Source organism: Neoarius graeffei, chromosome 9 (assembly GCF_027579695.1).
Source record: "Neoarius graeffei isolate fNeoGra1 chromosome 9, fNeoGra1.pri, whole genome shotgun sequence".
Lineage (NCBI taxonomy): Eukaryota > Metazoa > Chordata > Actinopteri > Siluriformes > Ariidae > Neoarius > Neoarius graeffei.
The window spans coordinates 45,602,984-45,625,030 of NC_083577.1; the positions used below are offsets into that span (position 1 = coordinate 45,602,984).

At 41.7% G+C, this 22,047-nt stretch overlaps 1 protein-coding gene across 3 annotated transcripts in view; it reads left to right on the plus strand.

The window, feature by feature from the left end:
• lats2 (large tumor suppressor kinase 2) overlaps nt 1–22,047 on the plus strand; it is a 28,677-nt gene that overhangs the window by 3,274 nt on the left and 3,356 nt on the right. For all 3 annotated transcript variants that reach the window (XM_060929602.1, XM_060929601.1, XM_060929603.1), the window contains exons 2-7: nt 4,972–5,739; nt 16,715–16,847; nt 16,987–18,512; nt 18,673–19,255; nt 19,380–19,562; nt 21,364–21,470. In XM_060929602.1, coding sequence (XP_060785585.1) covers nt 5,389–5,739; nt 16,715–16,847; nt 16,987–18,512; nt 18,673–19,255; nt 19,380–19,562; nt 21,364–21,470 — 2,883 coding nt within the window. In that variant the 5' untranslated portion in view covers nt 4,972–5,388. The remainder of the gene's footprint in view (nt 1–4,971; nt 5,740–16,714; nt 16,848–16,986; nt 18,513–18,672; nt 19,256–19,379; nt 19,563–21,363; nt 21,471–22,047) is intronic.

The following is a 22,047-nucleotide window of genomic DNA, read 5'->3' on the forward strand; positions in this document are numbered from 1 at the left end:
TTATGATGTTCAACAGGTAAATATTCAACATGGACATGCCCTGTAATAGAACATTGTTTTATAAAAGGATTGAGATGTAAAGCAACTTTAAATACTTAAATACAATTATATTCGCTTCAAGTGGCAAGTAATGCCGCTTTTCCACTACCAACGCGGCTGAGTTGGGCTGAGCTGTGCGGTGCTGATTTGGGCTGAGTCGAGCTGAGTGGGGCTGTTGGGGTTGCATTTCGACTACAACCGCGCTGAACCGTGCTGGCTGGAAGTGGGTGGACACATTGGGTGGAGTTAGCGAAAGTGGGTGGACGTCACGTGATGTCGTTAGGCGGCGCAAACAGGGACATCAGTGACCTTTTAAGCAGTAGTCTCACGACCCGGAGAGTAAACAATAAACATGGAGTCGTTAGTGTTGCTGGTCTTGGTGCTGTGGCTTGTTGTCATCGACAACGCCAACAGATACTGGCAAGAACGTATAGATGAGGCGAGGCACATAAGGCTTCAGAAATTCTCGTAATTCGTAATTCTTCTTCCGGGTTTACGGTGTTTACAGATCCCAGCGTGCTCGCGGGGTGTGTGTGGGCATGTGAGGACACTCCTCCTCACCAATCAGTGCACAGGGGAGTGTCTCCTCATGCCCCCAGCCTCACTCGGCTCGGTTTGGCTCGCTTCAGCCCCACTCCAAAACCGTGCGAGTTTTGGGTGCTGAGTAGGGCTGAAGCGAGCTGAGTCGCGCCGCTCTGAGGTAGTCGAAACGCGAGCCGTGTCGGGCTGAAGTGAGCTGAAAAAGGGTAGTGGAAAAGGGCCATAACAGTCCCATTTTGCAGCAGGTTGTCTCCTCCAGCCCTTGCTTAGTGTTCAGCCTCCTGTATACTGCATGCAGTTTCTTTGAAGTGATTTTTGAGCTTGTGATTTTAGTGTATTCTCTTAAACGTCTTGTTCATGTTGTTTTGGTATATTGTGTAGAGTGTTGCTTCACTTGGTTTTGTTTTGTATTTTGTATGCGTTCAGGATAACTGTGCGATGTTTACTGACTTTTAAAGAATTTTAATTTGTTGCAACAGGTTATCATTTTAGTAAATGATAACTGCTAGGTAGGCAGCTGCTAAATGCAGGATGACTTTATGTGGTTGAAGAAACAGGAACCTATTTATCTTATCCCCTACATTACACATGCTCCAGAGACGGTGTATGACGTCAAATAATTTTTAATGACCGTTTTATTGAAATAAAAATGGGATGAATAGATTTGGTATAAATGTAATGATGATATAATGCAGGAATATAATTGAGACATTTGTTATCTTAACTGTTCACCTTTGCAGCTGTGGATTTAAAGGATGTTATATTGTTATTTTGTAATTGTTATGTTATCTTCTGGTTCAATACAACTGAGGAACTTGATAATAAAGACTGGTTGGAAGCCAGCTGTGTTGTGAGGAGTCTGGGAAAATACTTGATAATTCCAGATTAAAAATAAATAAAAAGAACGGATGCTGACATTGAAAGACACTTCAACATTGAAATATATTTCTTAAAGCTGTGTTCGTTGGTATTTGAAAACCAGCTAAGGGTCTGTTATATCTGAGTCTTGGCATACTATACGAGATCTAGTTACCTCCGCCGAGGAGGTTATTTTTTCGGTAGCATTGGTTTGTTTGTTGGTTTGTCTGTTAGCAGCATTACGGAAAAAGTAATGAACGGATTGCTCTGAAATTTTTTTCCAGAGGTGTGACTGGGCACAAGTAACAATCCATTAAATTTTGGTGGTGATCCGGATCACCTTCTGGATCCCGGATTTTTTTAAAGGATTCTTGGCGGAGGTCTGCGCTCTCCAAGTGCTTTTCTAGTTTTCCTAGATTGCATTTAATAATGTTCCTTGACAGCACTTTGAAATGAAAATTGTGGGTTTCGCAAGTACATCCAGGTTGTGTCATGAAAAGTGTTCAAGCTATAGCTTTATGAAAGACATCCAACAAATTTGGTTAAAAAGTATCAGATTTGTGTGCGTCAGCGCAGTCAATCAGGCAGCTACCTGGAGCGTAGAGTACCATCGAGCTAAATCAAGCAATCCATTCAATTTCGACTTTAATTGTAGCTTTACAGTGAAACTCACTGATGCTGTAAAGGATTCAGATTCAGGCCCTGTCCACACAGCAACGGATTCAGGTGAATCTGATAAAATTGTTTATCGTTTCGGCCTGGCGTCCACACGGCACCGGCGTTTTGGGTGCCCCAAAACAAAATCTTTTGAGAACGGGTTCCAGAGTGAAAAAATCTGGCAACGGCGCCATTGCGAAGTCGTCTGGATGAGTAGAACGGATTTGTTTACGATGACGTCACAACCACATGACTGTCAGTGCTTCACGCTGGGTAGAAGTGTAACGAACTCGATGCGAGTTGTCAACAAATCCTATAACTTGGTTCATGAAACGCGCTTACAAAATATTTTCACTGTGAATATTTATTGTGTAATGGTGCAAAGTGAGAGAGAGAGAGAGAGAGAGAGAGAGAGAGAGAATAGCCCTTAGGGCAGAGTCTTTAGTCCAAACACTGCAGAAGCAGTACCAAACCGCGCACCGCCCGTGCGCTTTCCAAAAATAAAAACAATCCCACCAGCAAAAATAGGGGAAAAAAAGGAGCGATCTCACCTCTTCAGATGTTGGTTTAAGTCCGACAATACATTCCTCAAAAAGGGTGTAGAAGAACAAAGTAATCCATCAACATGTAGCATTCAATTTATTCCGGAACATTAAAGAATTCTGGAGGATATCAGAATGTTGGCGTACCGGCTTCCATCTACCCCCATTCATTCCACTTTCCACGTCTTTCGTTTTACGCTACTGATTAATAATCAAAACTTTATGTGGCTAATGCTACAGAAGAAGGGGTTTATGCGTCTACTTCTTCTATTGTTCTGGTGTCTCCGATGGGACTGTCTTACAGCGCACATAGTGGTATGGCATGTGTATTGCATCGTTTTCAGCAAGCGTTGCGTTGTCATATGTACCTGAAATTTTACTGATCCGTTGCCCATGTGAACGCGATATTTAAAAAAAAAATCTCGTTGTCGTGTGGATGTAGCCTCAGTCTTCATGATGCCAGTCTGTGACAAACAGCACCAGATGGTGAAAACATAACAGCTAGTTTATTCTTTTCTTGAGGTTGTTTACTTTCTTCTGTGAAACTTTAATGTGTATTGATTTACTGGTTTATTCTGGGCTGGTGGTCTTGTGATGCACAGCTATTCATGTGTTTACTTGGGCAACAGAATGCTTGAAGCTTCACAGGAATGGAGAAAGTGTCGAGAGATGGGAGTTTAGGATAAAGATTCCAGTGAGCAGTTGCCTCCTGAAGCAAGGCATCAGCATTATATTTTCATCAAAAACCTGTTAGTAAAAGTTCTGTTTCTTTTTGTAATCATATGACCAGAAATATTCTTTTCTATAAAAAAGAATGGCCAAATACTAGTCTTCTGGTTACACCAGTGAGCATGTGGTAGTATGGACTGTCTCTTTTAAGAATTCTATTACCTCACTGAATTTTAGAGGGTCAGAAATGCTAAGCATCATCTGTGGGATGAAGACGCACTGGAATGTTGCCTATGGAGCACTTGCATGTGACGTCACAGCTGATCCAGACTGTGACAGACGCCATCTTGTCGGTCAAACGCCATATTCCGCCTTCTACTTCTACTTCTGGTTCTACTTCTGCTTTTACTTCTACCTTTTCTTCTGGAAAACCCTACTATATACAATTCTACTACAACGGCTGCGGCTACAAGCTCTCCCTACCTGTGCACGTTTTTTATGTTTTTTGTGTGTATTTTTGCGTGTTGTTCGTCTGTACCGGACTTCAATATCCACTACAACCGTATGGACTTACTGGACATTGGTTTCCAGCAGAAAATGACGGTTTGTAGCAATTTCCATCGCATGCACAACATTCCGGACGAGATAGCGAGACCAGCGGGGTCTCCGTGGATTGTTATCGGAAGCAAAGCGAAGGAGGCGGCACCGGGAGCGGAAGCAAAAGCGAGGCTGCAGAGCCGGCCTGTTGACTAAGCTCAGAAAACAGCCACTCAAACCTCCACTGCCAAGCCTCTACCTCTCCAACGCCAGATCCATGTAAACAAGACGGACGATTTGGAATTACAGCTGGAATTACCTTATTCTATTCTATAATCGGCTGGTCAGTGCTATACTCAATACTTAAGTGACTTACCCATCCAATGAGGATTCTTGTTTACAAGATGCCACATCTGAGTCGCTGACAAATCCTGAATTTCTGTAAAGATAACTGTCCAGAGATTTATAAGCAAGCAGTGCTTCACCACTGAACAGCGAGGGAAAGTTAATGAGGTAATTATACACGTCCGGGTATTCCGCTGGCAGTTCAAAATCCGGTCGTGAAAACTCCGTCCGGTAAGCCATAAGGGTCACTAATCTGTAGATCATTTATTTTAGACATATATCTAGTTATCTGTTCATTAGAAAATGAGCCGTGTAGTCCGTCGGTTGAAATTGATCCATTCTGTACACGAGTGCAGCAGTATTCAGCAGTGTTTTTTACCGACAAGATGGCGGTTGTGTACTTTCCGGTCACGTGACTGCAAGATCTCTATAACAAATCGATATCGAAAGATCAACTTGGTCAGTATTGTTGTTTTGTGTTGGGTTGCTTGTGCTTTCCAGATGTGATTTGATTAAGAATAATGATAATAGAGTCTCTGTTTCTAACACGGAGTCTTGTTTGCGTCAGTAAGACATGTGCTTCTTCTCCTCATCCTGTCCACTGCCTCAGGAGAGTATCAGCACAGTGCTGGAATGTAGACAATGTTTGAAATAAACCAGTATTAAGGTGCTAATTTCTGATCAGACTCTGGTATTTCACGGCAAGTAGAGATGGAGGAATCAAACTGTAGACTGAAGCACAGCCTAACTTACATTAACTCACCTCGTCCTGCTGTCTCCACAGGTGAAGATGCAGCTCAGGCTGGAGTGGAAGCAACACATATGCATAACCCCCTTTGTGTTAGGGGAGGAGGGGGATTGCGCCCCCTAAAAGGACCATGCGCTCCAGTAGGACCTTGAAGATCGACTAAGTTTACACAAGAGTCCATCTGGGTGGGAGCATTAGCTGCCATTCATAGCTCACCCGTGTGTGTGTGTGTGTGTGTGTGTGTGTGTGTGTGTGTGTGTGTGTGTGAGAGAGAGAGAATTTATTTTTGTTTTTTTTTCTTTCTCTGCTTCTGCAATTGACTTGGTATGTGTGAGTAAGTGAGTGAATTTGCCAGTGTGCAGGGCTGGGTGTGTGTGTGTGTGTGTGTGTGTGTGTGTGTGTGTGTGTGTGTGTGTGTGTGTGTACGTACCATAGGTTAGGGTGGGTCTACCCATGCGGCCAAAAACTTTCCCTGCAGCCCCGTATGTGGGCAACACACGCCAACGGCTCCAGGAGATCAAGGAAGGACTGAAACAGCCAGCTAAGCTGGTGAGCCAGGCGCTACATGGAGGCAGTGCCCGAGGAGAAGGGAGCAGAGGGGGTGACTTCAAAGGTAAAGACCAGACTGGTCGGCAGCAACAACTTCGTCAGCCCCAGAAGTTCAACAACTACCAGAATGCCCTGCGAGAGATTCGCAAGTCTCTCGTGCCTTTTGAGTTTGGTTCAGCATCCAGCTCCTCGCACCTAGGTGGAGATGTAAATAGGCAGATGCTACAGGAGCTCGTCAAAACTGGGTGTGATCAGGTATGGTCTTTCTAGGGTTTTTTATTCTCTCTCTCTCTCTCTCTCTCTCTCTCTCTCTCTCTCTCTCTCTCTGTGTGTGTGTTTTACAGTGGCAGTTTGTATATTATCAGTCAAAGACAAAAGTGCTTTTCAAAACAACAAAAGGACAATTCTGACAGTTTAACATTCTGAAATCTTTCTCTCTCAGTATGTGATTTATTCCTGTAAGACAACAAGGATGGGGATGATTTCACCTGTTTATGGATCTTAAAAACATGTATACATATTAAAACGTTTATGACAAAATAACAGCCATTAGTGTAGACATGCTGTACATACATATACAGTACCAGTCAGAAGTTTGGACATGCCTACTCATTCGTAGGTTTGTCTTTATTTTTATTAATTAAAAGACACTTCATGTCTTAAAGTAATAATGGCTGTCGTTTTTACTTAGTTAAGCGGTTCTTGACATAATATGGATTACTACAGTTGTGGAATAGGGCTATTTACTGTATTTTTATTATTTACTATTCGATCTCAAGCACATTCAGAAGGCAAGAAATTGCACTAATTACCTTTTGATGAGGCACCTGTTAATTGAAAAGCATTCCAGGCGACTGCCTCATGAAGCTGCTTAAGATAATGCCCATAGTGTACAAAGTGTCATCAAGGTGATTACTTTGAAAAATCTAAAATATGAAATATATTTTGGTTTTTTACCACGTTTTTGTTTTCCACCTTAATTTCATGTATGTTCCATGTGTTATTTCATAGTTTTGATGACTTCAGTATTGTTCTGCAATACAGAAGTCATGTTCATGTTCTGCAGTACTGAAGAAAATAGTCAAAATACAGAAAAACCTATAAATTAATATTTGTGTATACTAAAGCCTATGCATAGACACATTTATTGACAAATGTCTGTGTTCAGTAGATTTTTTTTTTTTTTTTGGAGGGGGGTTGAATGTTGACATTAGGTTTACTTGAGTAGGTAGGCTACTGAATGTTTTGGGCATGGAATATGTATTTTTATTTGATATTGAGGAACATATTTTTCTTATTTCACTGTCTTGTGCTAATTTAACTCTGTTATCTCATTTGAATTATTCCAGATCAGCCTAAAGTACATAAAAGTAAATACAGTAAAGTAAATATAAATTTCATTTAAATAGTTTGAGTAGTTTGGTCTTTTTCACATTTCCTGTCCATTTATGTTGATCCCTGAGTATTCTATGGAAAGAGTAATTGCCCCATTCTCTATCCAGAAGAATAACATAAAGAAAACTGTAATGCAAACGAACTGTCTATAGCAAAATTGTTGAGCAACATTACAGTACAGATGTGTTATTCCAGATGTATTCTCAATTAATTATGTTTTTTCTGTATTATAATGGTATAGTAGCACAACTGCTGTACAGTATTTGTCAGTATCCAAAGAAAAGTGCAATGTAGTGGTGAGCATTTCTCAGAAATGGAAAAAAAATGTTAAAGGTTGTCAGTAAAGACTGAAAGAATGCAGCTCCCTGAATAGGGACAGTGACTTATAAACAGCATAGTTAAACACTGACCAACTGTCAGGAAAAGTGGACACTGACCTCTTTTAAAACCTACTTGACTTATTGTCACCAAACATAATGCCTACAATTGTCTTTTTCATTCAATGTTTTGAAGGCTTTTAATATTTTTTGATAGGATATAAAATGATTACAGTGGGTAGAAAACAGGTAATTCAGTAGGTTCAGTAAGAACTAAGGTTATGAGAGAGATTCATCATTAGCAAGAAATACTATTTGGAAATCAGAATCTGCTTTTCTGTTTTTCTTTCCTATTCAGTATGATATATATGTGTGTGAACTCTAGTGGTGTAACAGAAGCAACAAATGTAATCGTCTTTTGAGGAATATATCCTTTTATATTGTCCGGTGTACCTATCATGTATCTAATATCTTTACCTTAGTCTTGCAGAGGACCTGAAACAGAATGTATCTGCAACATCTGAAGTAGTGGCGATAAAATGGCAGATACATTTCACAACCTTGCATTCCTTGTGTTTGAGAGTCCCATAGAGCATGTCAGCTACAGAGAAAAGAGGAGGTCAGGGAATGTTTCTGATAGGAAGAAAAATCAATAACATTTCCACACCAGAAGCAAATACATTCATAGATATTTGAGTGCATGGGCAGTAATGATTGAACCACAGTTTACATCTGATATGACTGTAGCAGTGCTGCATTCTGGTCCTTTCACTTGCCCTGAATAGACCTGAACTCTGTTTGTGTTGATTTATAAAACTTGTAAATGAGAACATGGAGCCTGGGCCGCTGCACTGAAGTTTACACTCCGTTTTATGCTGTATATCACACTATCTGAAACAGACCCTCAGCTACAGGCCTGAGAGCAGCTCTGTGATTGTTAGGCATGTGAGGAATGCTATGCTCAAGCCCATACACAACACCACTGAGAAATCCACCACCGCACAGTGGAATTATGAGGCCTAGCTTGAGGGAACCTGAGCTGCCTCTGTCACAGGATTTAGGACATGGCTAAATGCAGATTGGAACTGTTGGTTTTTTTTCCCGCTATCTGGGAGCTGAAACATGCTATCAGATGTGTTGTATCATATTCATGACTCTTTCAAGCTACCAGCCAGAACGTTCACCTGATGCAGAATTTTCTCTTCATGTCCTACTTTATAATGAACATTGTCGTTTTTGAAGAAACATTGAGTAAAATTTTAGTCAGAGCTTCTGGAAGATTGTTGGCAGCATTTTGAATTATAGAAATAGGTTTGTGTGGAAGTGACAGCTTGTGATGCACTGTGTGACGTGAAACAGAACAGCGGCCTATCTTTGCTTAACTTTTTATAAAACCATTACTGACTTCTTTCTGTTAAGACAACGGTGGATAGAGTCAGCATTTACCAAAGGTTCAAAAGGATTCTATTATCGTAGTTAGTTACTATTTACTCTCGTAATTCTTTTAACTGGCTGCTGAATGGCTTAGGAGCTGCATATGATAAATTGTTATTGCTACTGATCTTGTCTTGATAGGATTAAACAGTAAATAACCATCGTTCCACTTGTGTATGATAACCAACTGTATACAATGCTTGTATGCTATTTAATTTTGGGCTTAAAGTGGCTCAAAAGTAATTTCTAGTTATCTTAATTCCTAAGCATACCCATATTCAGATGGAGTGTGGGCTGGCAATGGACCATCACTTATTTGCTATCATTTGGTACACTTAGATCACCTGTTTCCATGGGTTTATTTCTTACACCCAAGATTAGCTGCAGTGTATTGGTAGAACATGAGTAAGATTGAACCATTGTGAACATGCAGAGGAAGTGTGTCCATTCAATAGCAGCTGGGTGGAACAGTTTTCCCAGTGGGTCTGGCGTATTTGTCTGGGACAACACACATTCCCTGGATGTACAGTACCAGTCAAATTTTGGACACGCCTACTCATTCATAGGTTTTTCTGTATTTTGACTATTTTCTACATTGCAGAGCAATACTGAAGACATGAAATACGGAACATGTATAGAATTATGTGGTAAACAAAAAAAAAGTGTTAAACAAAATGTGTTTCATATTTTAGATTTTTCAAAGCAGCCAGCGTTTACCTTGATGACGCTTTACACACTATTGGCGTTTATCTTAACCAGCTTCATGATGTAGTCACCTGGAATGCTTTTCAGTTAACAGGTGTGCTTTGTCAAAAGTTAATTAGTGCAATTTCTTGCCTTTTTAATGTGTTTGAGATCGAACAGTAAATAGTAAATAAAAATACAGTAAATAGCCCTATTCCACAACTGTAGTAATCCATATTATGTCAAGAACCGCTCAGCTAAGTAAAGAGAAACGGCATCCATCGTTACTTTAAGACACGAAGTGACCTTTAATTAATAAAAATAAAGAAATTGTTCAATTAGTAGGTGCACCTGTTTCATACTGTGGTCCTTACATGTTGCATTTTATACTCAAAAGTACACATTCCTTGGCTTATTATGTATTTATTTTAATCAGTGAATGACAATGTCCCGATTTACAGACCTGTCAGCCATATTGTTACAGCAGAGTATACATTTCAGTAAGCCTCATTATTATTAGCGATGCTCATTATTATGTAATGACTCTCACCCTTTGTATATGGCTTGGTACTTTTAGCCTTTGACTGTAGCCTACGCCACTCCGTTGCTTTTTTCCTTCATCACATTCCAAGAAAGTAATGACTGCCCTAGCTGGCCTCTGTCCATTAGTGAGCTACTTTTGCCTGATACTTATCAAGTCTCTACAAATTACGCAGTGATGCAGCAGCTGCTTATATAATCACCTTTAAAAAGGAAATGTTTTGATGGGGGGGGAGGAGGGGGCTGAAGGGAGGGGTTGAAGGACACTTTAAATCCCATCTTTATTTTTGACTGTTACAGCATTTGTCTTTTTATGCTCGGAAGCATTTATTGGATTTAGAAGATTATCAGGCACATTTTGTTTTGCCCTCTAGTAGAAAATACTGCAGCTTTTAAGGTGAGGTGATGTTAATGTTTGCGTTCGCCACACTGACTGGAGGTATGCTACATCAGCATACCTTACTGTATGTATCAAAATCCAATATTGAAACGGACACTGCTGTTACATGGATGCAAATGTAACGTTAAAAATTCCCAAGAGGCATAAGAGGAGCCTAGCATTATTATATCATGGGCAGAAAAACAAAAGGTAAAATAAATTGCAAGGCTTGCTAAAAACATTTCTGTGTAATAACTTCTTATTTGGGGTGTACTTGGACACATGTAAGGACTGTAGCAAGGCTTCAGCTCACAGAACAAAACAGCATAAAAATAAAATGACAAAATCGCATATCTTATTTTATTAGTATGGTTATGTCAATTAATTTACCACAGTAACAAAGTGGACCGACATCTGAAGTTGCTATAGATGTAAAGGCCACGGAAATGACGCCATGGCTATGACTAATGTCTCCACTCATCTCATTATCTGTAGCCGCTTTATCCTGTTCTACAGGGTCGCAGGCAAGCTGGAGCCTATCCCAGCTGACTACGGGCGAAAGGCGGGGTACACCCTGGACAAGTCGCCAGGTCATCACAGGGCTGACACATAGACACAGACAACCATTCACACTCACATTCACACCTACGGTCAATTTAGAGTCACCAGTTAACCTAACCTGCATGTCTTTGGACTGTGGGGGAAACCGGAGCACCCGGAGGAAACCCATGCGGACACGGGGAGAACATGCAAACTCCACACAGAAAGGCCCTCGCCGGCCACAGGGCTCGAACCCGGAACCTTCTTGCTGTGAGGCGACAGCGCTAACCACTACACCACCGTGCCGCCCCATGACTAATGTTATGATTTTAAAAGAAAACAAAAAAGGTTTCAATGCAACTGAATATTACCGCATAATTAAAGAGTAATAAATGCTATATTACTAAAACACAAAAGATTAATAGCTTGAGACACTAACGCAATACCATGGCACAAGGCTACAATTATTATACTACCATAATCCTATCACGATTACAACCCCAAATCAGAAAAAGTTGGGATGGCATGTTGAAATTGAAATTAAAACTGAAAACAATGATTTGTAAATAACCTTTGACCTGTATTTCACTCAAAACAATACAACAGCCTGTTATTTGATGTTTTACCTCATGAATTTTATTGATTTTTTTATTTTTTTTTTAATTTTTCAAAATTTGTGGATACAACTCCATATTGTAGTGCTTAACAAAGGTTTGCCAAAGTAATCCTGAGCCCATGCGGTTGTATCAGCTATAGATGAGTGACAGTTTTTGATGTAGTGCTGTCTGAGGGATCAGAAATCATGGCTGTTCACCTTAGGCTTGCGCCCTTGGCCCTTACACGCCGAAATTCCTCTAGATTCCTTGAATCACTTAATGATGATCTGCACCATAGAGAGCAAAATATTCAAATCCCTTCCTATCTTTCTTTGAGGAACATTGTTTTTAAACATTTTCAATAATTTTCCCACCCATTTGTTGACAAACTGGAGATCCTCAGCCCATCTTTGCTCCTCAAAGACTAGGCTTTTCCTGGATACTGATTTTGTACCAAATCATAATTACAATCACCAGTTTAAAATCACATCATGATTTAATTGTTTAATTGCTCATTACTAGCCCTAAATTGCCCCATCCCAACTTCTTTTGGAATGTCGCATCTGTTTGCCTGCATGGCATCCAGAGCTGGATGGACAACCATCACCTGAAGCTCAACCCAGGCAAGACAGAGGTGATCTACAGTCCCACTTCATCCTCTCCACTCATAAACATCATCTCCTCCCTGGGGGACATCTCTAGGCCACCTTCACCCAGAGCGAAGAACCTAGGGGTCATGTTCAACAACCGACTCTCCTCCTCAGCAAACATCATTGCAGTGACCTGGATGTTTAGAGTTCTCCTCTACAACATCCGAAGGATCCGCCCTTTTCTCACCACCTACTCTACTCAGCTCCTGGTCCAACCACTGATCCTCTCCCACTTGGACTACTGCAACTCTGTCCTTGCTGGCTTTCCAGCATCTGCCATCACACCTTGCAGCTCATCCAGAAGGCTGCAGCTCACCTGGTCTACAATCTCCCTCATTCTTCCTATGTCACCCCTCTGCTTGCCGACCTGCACTGGCTACCTATCGCAGCTCGTCTCAAATTTAAGACATTAGTGCTAGCTTACCAGGCTCTCAAGGAGTTAGGGCCAGCATACCTCCAGAGTTTGTTCCACCCCTACACACCAGCCAGATCCTTACGCTTCACTACTACTGGTCACCTGGCTCCTCCTCCTCTCTGTTCCTGCCCAGCCCGCTGAAGACTTCTGTCTGTCCTGGCTCCCTGTTGGTAGAATGACCTTCCCACTGAGATCTGAACTGCCGACTCCCTGACCACCTTCAAGCACAGACTGAAGACTCCCCTCTTCAGGCTGTACCTTTCCCCTGCTTCCCTGCTCACTGTGTAACCACGTACTGGTCTTGACCAACCCAGGCTGTGTACTGTCTAGCCTGGAGCTAGCTGTTGGAGTCCTACTTTTCTTTATTTATTTGTACTTTGCCCGTTCATTTGTATGGTTGGCTTGTTTCCTTGGCTGTTTGCCGAGTGTTGGTACTTCAACAGAATATTATACTAAGTGTTGTTCTGTTACTTGTTCAGTTGGCACTAGAACTTTCTTGTCTAGAAGTTCAGCATTTCTGTACCTGGCTTTTGCACTTATTGTATGATCTCATCTCATTATCTCTAGCCGCTTTATCCTTCTACAGGGTCGCAGGCAAGCTGGAGCCTATCTCAGCTGACTACGGGCGAAAGGCGGGGTACACCCTGAACAAGTTGCCAGGTCATCACAGGGCTGACACATAGACACAGACAACCATTCACACTCACACCTACGGTCAATTTAGAGCCACCAGTTAACCTAACCTGCACGTCTTTGGACTGTGGGGGAAACCGGAGCACCCGGAGGAAACCCACGCGGACACGAGGAGAACATGCAAACTCCGCACAGAAAGGCCCTCGCTGACCACGGGGCTTGAACCCAGACCTCCTTGCTGTGAGGCGACAGCGCTAACCACTACGCCACCGTGCCGCCCTTATTGTATGATATATATATATATATATATATATATTAACAAATGAAATTAAGTCGACCAGAAAAAACATGAAATAGCTTGGGTTCATACTGTCTGTAAGTCAAAATGAATTTAGAAATCACTGCTTTTCGGGGGCGTTGTGGCTCAGGTGGATAAGGTGCCATACCATAAATCCAGGGACCCGGGTTCGATTCCGGCCCGAGGTAATTTCCCGATCCCTCCCTGTCTCTCTCTCTCTCCCGCTCATTTCCTGTCTCTACACTGTCCTATCCAGTGAAAAAAAAGAAATCACTGCTTTTCTTTTTTTATTTGCATTTTCCATACCGTCTCAACTTTTTCTGATGTGGGGTTGTACTCTGAAATGTACAATGCTTGGCATAAAAAAAAAGCACAAAAAATGCATTAATACACCACTTTATTATTGTTGTACTTTTTAGTGTCAGATTTGCACTCCTTACACCCATGGCAAGAATGAAACAAAAAGTCAGCTTATGCACTCTGAAGTTCACTTTCATACTGATGTCAGAATCAATCAATGGATCCAAGTTGACTCATGGCATTCTGTTGTAGTACCTTGGCCTGTTTTAATTTATTTTGCACCTTGTGCCATGGTACAAAATTACACTCTTGAACATATAATTGTGTTGTGGAAAGATCTTGATGATGATGAGTACTTTTATTGTGGTGATTAATACTGTGGTATGTAAGGAAGTTTCCAGAATTATTTAGGGTTCCCCCCCAGATTTACAGAATTACTGGACAATCGCAGTGTGCTGTGTTTAATCATTATGGGTTTCAGTAGAAATTGTCAGTCTTTTCATAATTAAAGTTCTGAAGTACAAGAGTATATAAAATTAGTAAAAAGGAATTGAAAGTTTCTATATAATTCATTCACAAAATTGATTGTAGGTTTTGCTTGTTTGTTTTTTTCTTTTTAGGACTTATGATCTCCATCTTTGTGTGTCCCTCTCTAAGGGTCCTCCATATGGCATTCATTTACACAGTCTATGTAGGAATGTGATTCGGAATTGGGTCAAAGTGAAAGCTTATAAGAAAAAAAGACACTTTAACACTGAGTCACTGCATTGTAGCCAGCAATAGTTATGTCACTGCAGTCATGGAGACAGTTTGTTTTATAAATATTCCCATAAGTTAGAGGTTTGTTCTTCCTGGTCAGGAGTGTGTGTGTGTGTGTGTGTTTTGAGATGAGTGATTTAACTGTCTGTTGTTCTTTTGAGACATGTGATGGTGACAATATGACCAGGATGTAAATGTGATTGCAGATATTTTGGGCAGAGCCCATACAGCGTAATGCACACTGTCCGTTTGCCCCGATATTTTTTTTTTTTCATGTCACAGACAAATTTTGTCACCGAACAGTGACAACCAATTGGTAACCACCTCTGCATTTTCAAGCAACATTGATATTTGAGATTACTGGCAACAAATCTAGTGGTGTATGCACATACTTGACAAGTAGCAAGAACGGTGATAATCCACTGATGAGGAAAAACTTTTCAAAGAACAGCCAAAACCAACCAAAACCACATGATAGTGCTATTCCATGTTTTTGCGTTGCTTCAAGAGATGAAGAGAACAAATTCTTACTTGATGCTCAGGACAAAAATATCTCTTTCCCATATATTTAATATTTTCTTTTTTCCTGTTCCAGCCCAAATGTATAATGCATGAATCTCATCAGTGATTGATCATACCTTGCATACCTTTACTCTGAAAATACAACCTTTTCAAAACAACAAATCGTATGTATTGTGAGAAGCACAGCAGCTCTGGGATTTGAAACCCGTGTATTATCCTTTGTGTGTAAGAGAATAGTTTGTCCAGAGAAACATAATGCAAAAATAAATAATGAGGGGTTGATTCATAGACAGTAAGTATAGACTTTATTCATAGCTGGAATATTTCTTTCTTGGCTTTTGGAACATCCTGAACAGCTGTCGCCATGACAGTGGAGGTCAGGATTGGGTCAAACAAAATTCAACCCCCCCTTTTGTGTGTGTGTGTGTGTGTGTACACTGTGTGTTATTGTTTCGCACACACACTCTGAGTAGCAACACTGGAATTTAACACACAACACCTGTAGGTTTGAGAACAATGGACACAGCTCCTTTTTTATTTCCAGTGAGTGAGTGAGTGACTTGCACATGTGCCTGTATGGTATGTACACACATGCGCGCGCGCGCGCGCGCACACACACACAAAAAAAGGTGTGCTAACTTTTTCACATTCACGGACTGTCTAGAGCTTTGCGACTGTCACATTGTATAATTTCAAACTGTGTGCCCAGTGTACCCATGCTTGTTCTGACTGACCGTTCATTTCTACACTCATCAATTCTTTTTCTCCTGATGCCAGCTATTACATGACCACTGGAACTCTAGTGCTATTTAGAGATTTCATAGTTATTGAGCAACAGAGGAGAAGCCCCTTGTCTTTTTTTTCTTCTATCATGTGTATCATTATTTCTGTATTATTATTTCTGACCGCCAGAGGCATTGTCAGACCGAGAGTTTGCTGTGTCCCTGTAGAGAGAGGTTTAGACAGAATGTCTTGTGAATGAGATCATATGCCATTCAGGGGGATTTCCTCATATAGGTGTGGGTTGCTGTGTACAGTTGATTTTATTTAGAACACTTAAATTATAACTTGGAACACTTGTGGATTGTATTTATCTGGAAATGCATGTCTGCAAATAAGCTGGTCATAAAATGCATTGTTTATCATCATTTGAATCCTGTGTGTGTGTGTGTGTGTGTGAGAAAGAGAGATCCTGTTTGAGTGTGTGGGAAATATGGGAAATGTATGCCCATACACATGCCTGGTGTTTTGTGGATGTCCTTTAATATCTCATCTCATTATCTCTAGCCGCTTTATCCTGTTCTACAGGGTCGCAGGCAAGCTGGAGCCTATCCCAGCTGACTACGGGCGAAAGGCGGGGTACAGCCTGGACAAGTCGCCAGGTCATCACAGGGCTGACACATAGACACAGACAACCATTCACACTGACATTCACACCTACGGTCAATTTAGAGTCACCAGTTAACCTAACCTGCATGTCTTTGGACTGTGGGGGAAACCAGAGCACCCGGAGGAAACCCACGCGGACACGGGGAGAACATGCAAGCTCCGCACAGAAAGGCCCTCGCCGGCCACGGGGCTCGAACCCAGGACCTTTTTGCTGTGAGGCGACAACGCTAACCACTACACCACCGTGCCGCCCCGTCCTTTAATATAAAAAAATTAAATTAACATTAAAACTTTTCACTTTCACACATGGACCTCCTTATGTGCCATTTTCAAATTTGGATGATGATGATGATTTTTTTTTTTTTCCATTGTATGAAAGGAAATGGCAATACGTGCACTGAAGCAAACTGGCAGCCGTAACATTGAGGCAGCATTAGAGTACATCAGTAAGATGGGCTACCTAGACCCTCGCAAAGAGCAAATTGTACGCGTTATCAAACAGACTTCTCCAGGTTGGTGAACTATATTCCATGCTACAGACAAGACCTTTTTTTTTTTAAATAAAAAAACAGAAACAGAGCTCTGAAAAAATCTTGCATGTTCTATGTATAAATTTACTCTGAACTAAATCAAACTTTCTACCTTCTGAAGGCAAAGGTGGCATTGCAAATTCAGTAGATCACAGGCCAGCAATGGAGACTTCCAGTGAAGGTGCTATGCCCCCTTACCACCAGATTGGACCACCACTATATGAGGGACCTGGCTATGGGTCAGAGGGAGACATGGCACGTCCATATATGGGTGGGCCACCAGTCATGAACTACATGATACCACCTACTAACTCAGCACAGGGTCCTTCAATGGGGAACCCCATGGCTCGTCCGCCCAGCATGGGTCCCTATCCACCAGCCATGACTTCTCAGAATGCCCAAGGAACCGCAATTTACCCCTCTGGTCCTCCTCAGCAGAAAGGATACACAGGGGCCATGGATCAGGCTATGATGGGCTACAGTGTGCCTGGTCCACCCATGCAGCTCCAGTCCCAGCCACCAGGGGGCCCTGGTCCTCATTATGACTACAGACCTCATATAATGGAGCCCTCTGGCTATAGTGTTAAACGGAGTGCTTCTTTTCAGAACAAGATGCCCCCTCTGGCACCAGAAAACTATGTCAATATGCAAGGTAAAGGGGCTATAGGTCAAAATGGTGGTGGATACCCTCCTAATCTTTACCTGCCTTCTCACTCACACCCACGTCAGGCCAGCCCAACTTCACACCAAGTCCACATGATGTCACGCTCTCCTGGAGGAGCAGCTGCTATGGGTCGCGAGTTCTCAGAGATCCCACAAGGTCTTCTCACCCCTTCCAGGACCAGTCTCAACCTAGACCTATATGACCACCACTGGGCTGGAGCTCAAGGCCCAGAGGCAGCACCTCCAGCCAGGCAGCCACAGGGGCCCTTCAGAGGGGAGGTACGTGTCCCCAGCAGGACAAATTCTTTTAACAACCACCAAAAGGTAAATGTAAGACAAGCAATGCCCACTGCAACTAGTAAACCGGAGGCTGGAATGGGGCCACCCAACACCATCACTGCAGTGACCTCTCCACCAATCCAGCAGCCTGTGAAGAGCATGAGAGTCATGAGACCAGAGCCAAAGACTGCAGTTGGACCATGCCACCCCAGCTGGTTAGCTGCACAGGCCCAGGATACTCCTGAGACCCATGGGTTCTTGCCAGATGAAAGTTTTACCTTGGAATCCTCCCAGGAGCCCCGATGTCCACCACCACCATACCCTAAAACACTGCTTATGTCTGGAACCACGGGTGTACAGGAAACTGCACCCTTAGAAGCTGGAGGCATAGTTGGGGCCCCAGACCACAGTGCCCCAAGTAGGCCTGTCCCAAGTGCCCCAGCAGGAAAGCCAGAAGAGCATGCCACCAAAGACAAAGCAAAGCCAGGAAAAGGGGAGAAGATTGTGAAGGATAAGAAGCAGATTCAGACTTCACCAGTACCAGTGCGGAGGAATGCCCGTGATGAAGAAAAAAGGGAGTCACGCATTAAGAGCTATTCTCCCTTTGCTTTTAAATTCTACATGGAGCAGCATGTAGAAAATGTTATGAAGACCTACCAACAGAAGCTAAATCGCAGACTGCAGCTGGAGCAAGAGATGTCTAAGGTGAGAGTTAATATACTTGCTGAGCCAAAAGTAGTGATTTGGAACAAATTTTATACAACTAATTTAAAATTCTTTTTTTTTCTTCTCCTCTCTTCTAACTTCTGCCACAACCTCCATTTCATCCTACACTACCACCCCACCCCCCACCTGTCCCCTCAAGGCTGGTCTGTCAGAAGCAGAGCAGGAGCAGATGAGAAAGATGTTGAACCAGAAGGAGTCCAATTATAACCGACTGCGCCGTGCCAAGATGGAAAAGTCTATGTTTGTGAAAATCAAAACACTCGGAATTGGGGCCTTTGGAGAGGTATGTCTGACCCGTAAGGTGGACACAGGAGCTCTGTATGCCATGAAGACTCTCCGAAAGAAAGACGTTCTAAACCGTAACCAGGTGGCTCATGTTAAAGCAGAACGGGACATCCTTTCAGAGGCTGATAATGAATGGGTAGTCCGACTGTATTACTCATTTCAGGATCGGGACAGTCTGTATTTCGTTATGGACTACATTCCTGGGGGAGACATGATGAGCCTACTAATTCGTATGGGGGTTTTCCCTGAGCCATTAGCCAGGTTCTATGTGGCAGAACTGACGCTCGCTATCGAGAGTGTGCATAAGATGGGCTTTATCCACAGAGACATCAAACCTGATAACATCCTCATTGACCTGGATGGACACATCAAGCTCACTGATTTTGGCTTGTGTACAGGGTTCCGCTGGACACATAACTCAAAGTATTATCAGAAAGGTGAGCAAATTTTAGACTTTAGAGATGTGTGCTAGATTCCTACAGAGGCATCTGTAGACAGACTACTAGACTGTTTCCATCAGTCATTTTATCTCCTTTGTTTTTCCACACATAACTTCTACAGGGAACCATATCCGCCAAGATAGCATGGAACCCAGTGACTTCTGGGATGATGTGTCTAACTGTCACTGTGGTGACCGGTTGATAACACTGGAACAACGGGCAAACCGTCAACATCAGCGCTGTCTTGCACACTCCCTAGTGGGCACTCCCAACTATATTGCCCCTGAAGTGCTACTGAGGAAAGGTGTGAACCTAATGAAAAAAAATATATATACACAGTGGTGCTTGAAAGTTTATGAACCCTTTAGAATTTTCTATATTTCTGCGTAAATATGGCCTAAAACATCATCAGATTTTCACACAAGTCCTAAAAGTAGATAAAGAGAACCTAGTTAAACAAATGAGACAAAATATTATACCTGGTCATTTATTTATTTACTGAGGAAAATGATCAAATATTACATATCTGTGAATGGCAAAAGTATGTGAACCTTTGTTTTCAGTATCTGGTGTGACTCCTATGTGCAGCAATAACTGCAACTAAACATTTCCGTTAACTGTTGATCAGTCCTGCACACCGGCTTGGAGGAATTTTAGCCCATTCCTCTGTACAGAACAGCTTCAACTCTGGGATGTTAGTGGGTTTCCTCACATGAACTGCTCGCTTCAGGTCCTTCCACAACATTTCGATTGGATTAAGGTCAGGACTTTGACTTGGCCATTCCAAAACAGTAACTTTATTCTTCTTTAAACATTCTTTGGTAGAACGACTTGTGTGCTTAGGGTCGTTGTCTTGCTGCAAGACCCACCTTCTCTTGAGATTCAGTTCATGGACAGATGTCCTGACATTTTCCTTTAGAATTCGCTGGTATAATTCAGAATTCATTGTTCCATCAATGATGGCAAGCTGTCCTGGCCCAGATGCAGCAAAACAGGCTCAAACCATAATACTACCACCACCATGTTTCACAGATGGGATAAGGTTCTTATGCTGGAATGGAATATTTTTCTTTCTCCAAACATAACGCTTCTCATTTAAACCATAAAGTTCTATTTTGGTCTCATCCATCCACAAAACATTTTTCCAGTAGTCTTCTGGCTTATCCACATGGTCTTTAGCAAACTGCAGATGAGCAGCAATGTTCTTTTTGGAGAGCAGTGGCTTTCTCCTTGCAGCCCTGCCATGCACACCATTGTTGTTCAGTGTTCTCCTGATGGTGGACTCATGAACATTAACATTAGCCAATGTGAGAGAGGCCTTCAGTTGCTTAGAAGTTACCATCCCTAGGGTCCTTTGTGACCTTGCCGACTATTACACGCCTTGCTCTTGGAGTGATCTTTGTTGGTCGACCACTCCTGGGGAGGGTAACAATGGTCTTGAGTTTCCTCCATTTGTACACAATCTGTCTGACTGTGGATTGGTGGAGTCCAAACTCTTTAGAGATGGTTTTGTAACCTTTTCTAGCCTGATGAGCATCAACAACGCTTTTTCTGAGATCCTCAGAAATCTCCTTTGTTCGTGCCGTGATACACTTCCACAAACGTGCCGTGAAGATCAGACTTTGATAGATCCCTGTTCTTTAAATAAAACAGGGTGCCCACTCACACCTGATTGTCATCCCATTGATTGAAAACACCCGACTCTAATTTCACCTTCAAATTAACTGCTAATCCTAGAGGTTCACGTACTTTTGCCACTCACAGACATGTAATATTGGATCATTTTCCTCAGTAAATAAATGAGCAAGTATAATATTTTTGTCTCATTTGTTTAACTGGGTTCTCTTTATCTACTTTTAGGACTTGTGTGAAAATCTGATGTTTTGGGTCATATTTATGCAAAAATATAGAAAATTCTAAAGGGTTCACAAACTTTCAAGCACCACTGTGTGTGTGTATATATATATATATATATATATATATATATATATATATATATATATATATATCCGCCTGTACAGAAATGGCATCTTAACTGTTTTAAGTGCATTCCATTAGTATTTTTTTAAAATAATGATCTCTTTTAATGTGGTATTTGTGTGCAGGATACACTCAGCTGTGTGACTGGTGGAGTGTGGGAGTGATTCTGTTTGAGATGCTAGTGGGCCAGCCTCCATTCCTTGCGCCAACCCCTACAGAAACACAGTTCAAGGTCAGGTTATGTTTCTGTAATGGCAGTATGATTTTTCTAAAGACATTTTATACTATACATTATGTACATTCTGTACTATAAGTGAGGTATAAACCACACATTTTTCCTTGACCCTTGCATTGCTTATTTATTTTGTTTTAATCCAGCATGATGAGTATAAAATATGTATGTATGTGTGTGTGATATATAATCATGTGTGTGTGTGTGTGGTTATGTTGATTTAAAGACATTCGACTTTAATGAAATTATTTTGCCATTGTCACATTTGTCCAAAAGCATTTTATTAAATATTAAATGTCAGAAACTGTGTCATGTATTTTGGCACTATCTGCATAATGTGAGATGATCATATTTACTACATTACATCCCTTCCCTCTTCTCACTACATTTCTGAGGTTTCTATAATTCTAGCCTGTTAGACCACAGTCTAGAGGTACTCAAACAAAAATGTGAAAAGTACAGAATAGCCTTAATAAATATCAATCTAGTCTCAGGACCGCTGTGGTGCTGCTTCATCAGTTCTCAACAGGCCTTGCATGACAGCAATGTATTCATTTGTTAATGGTTGTTAATGTGA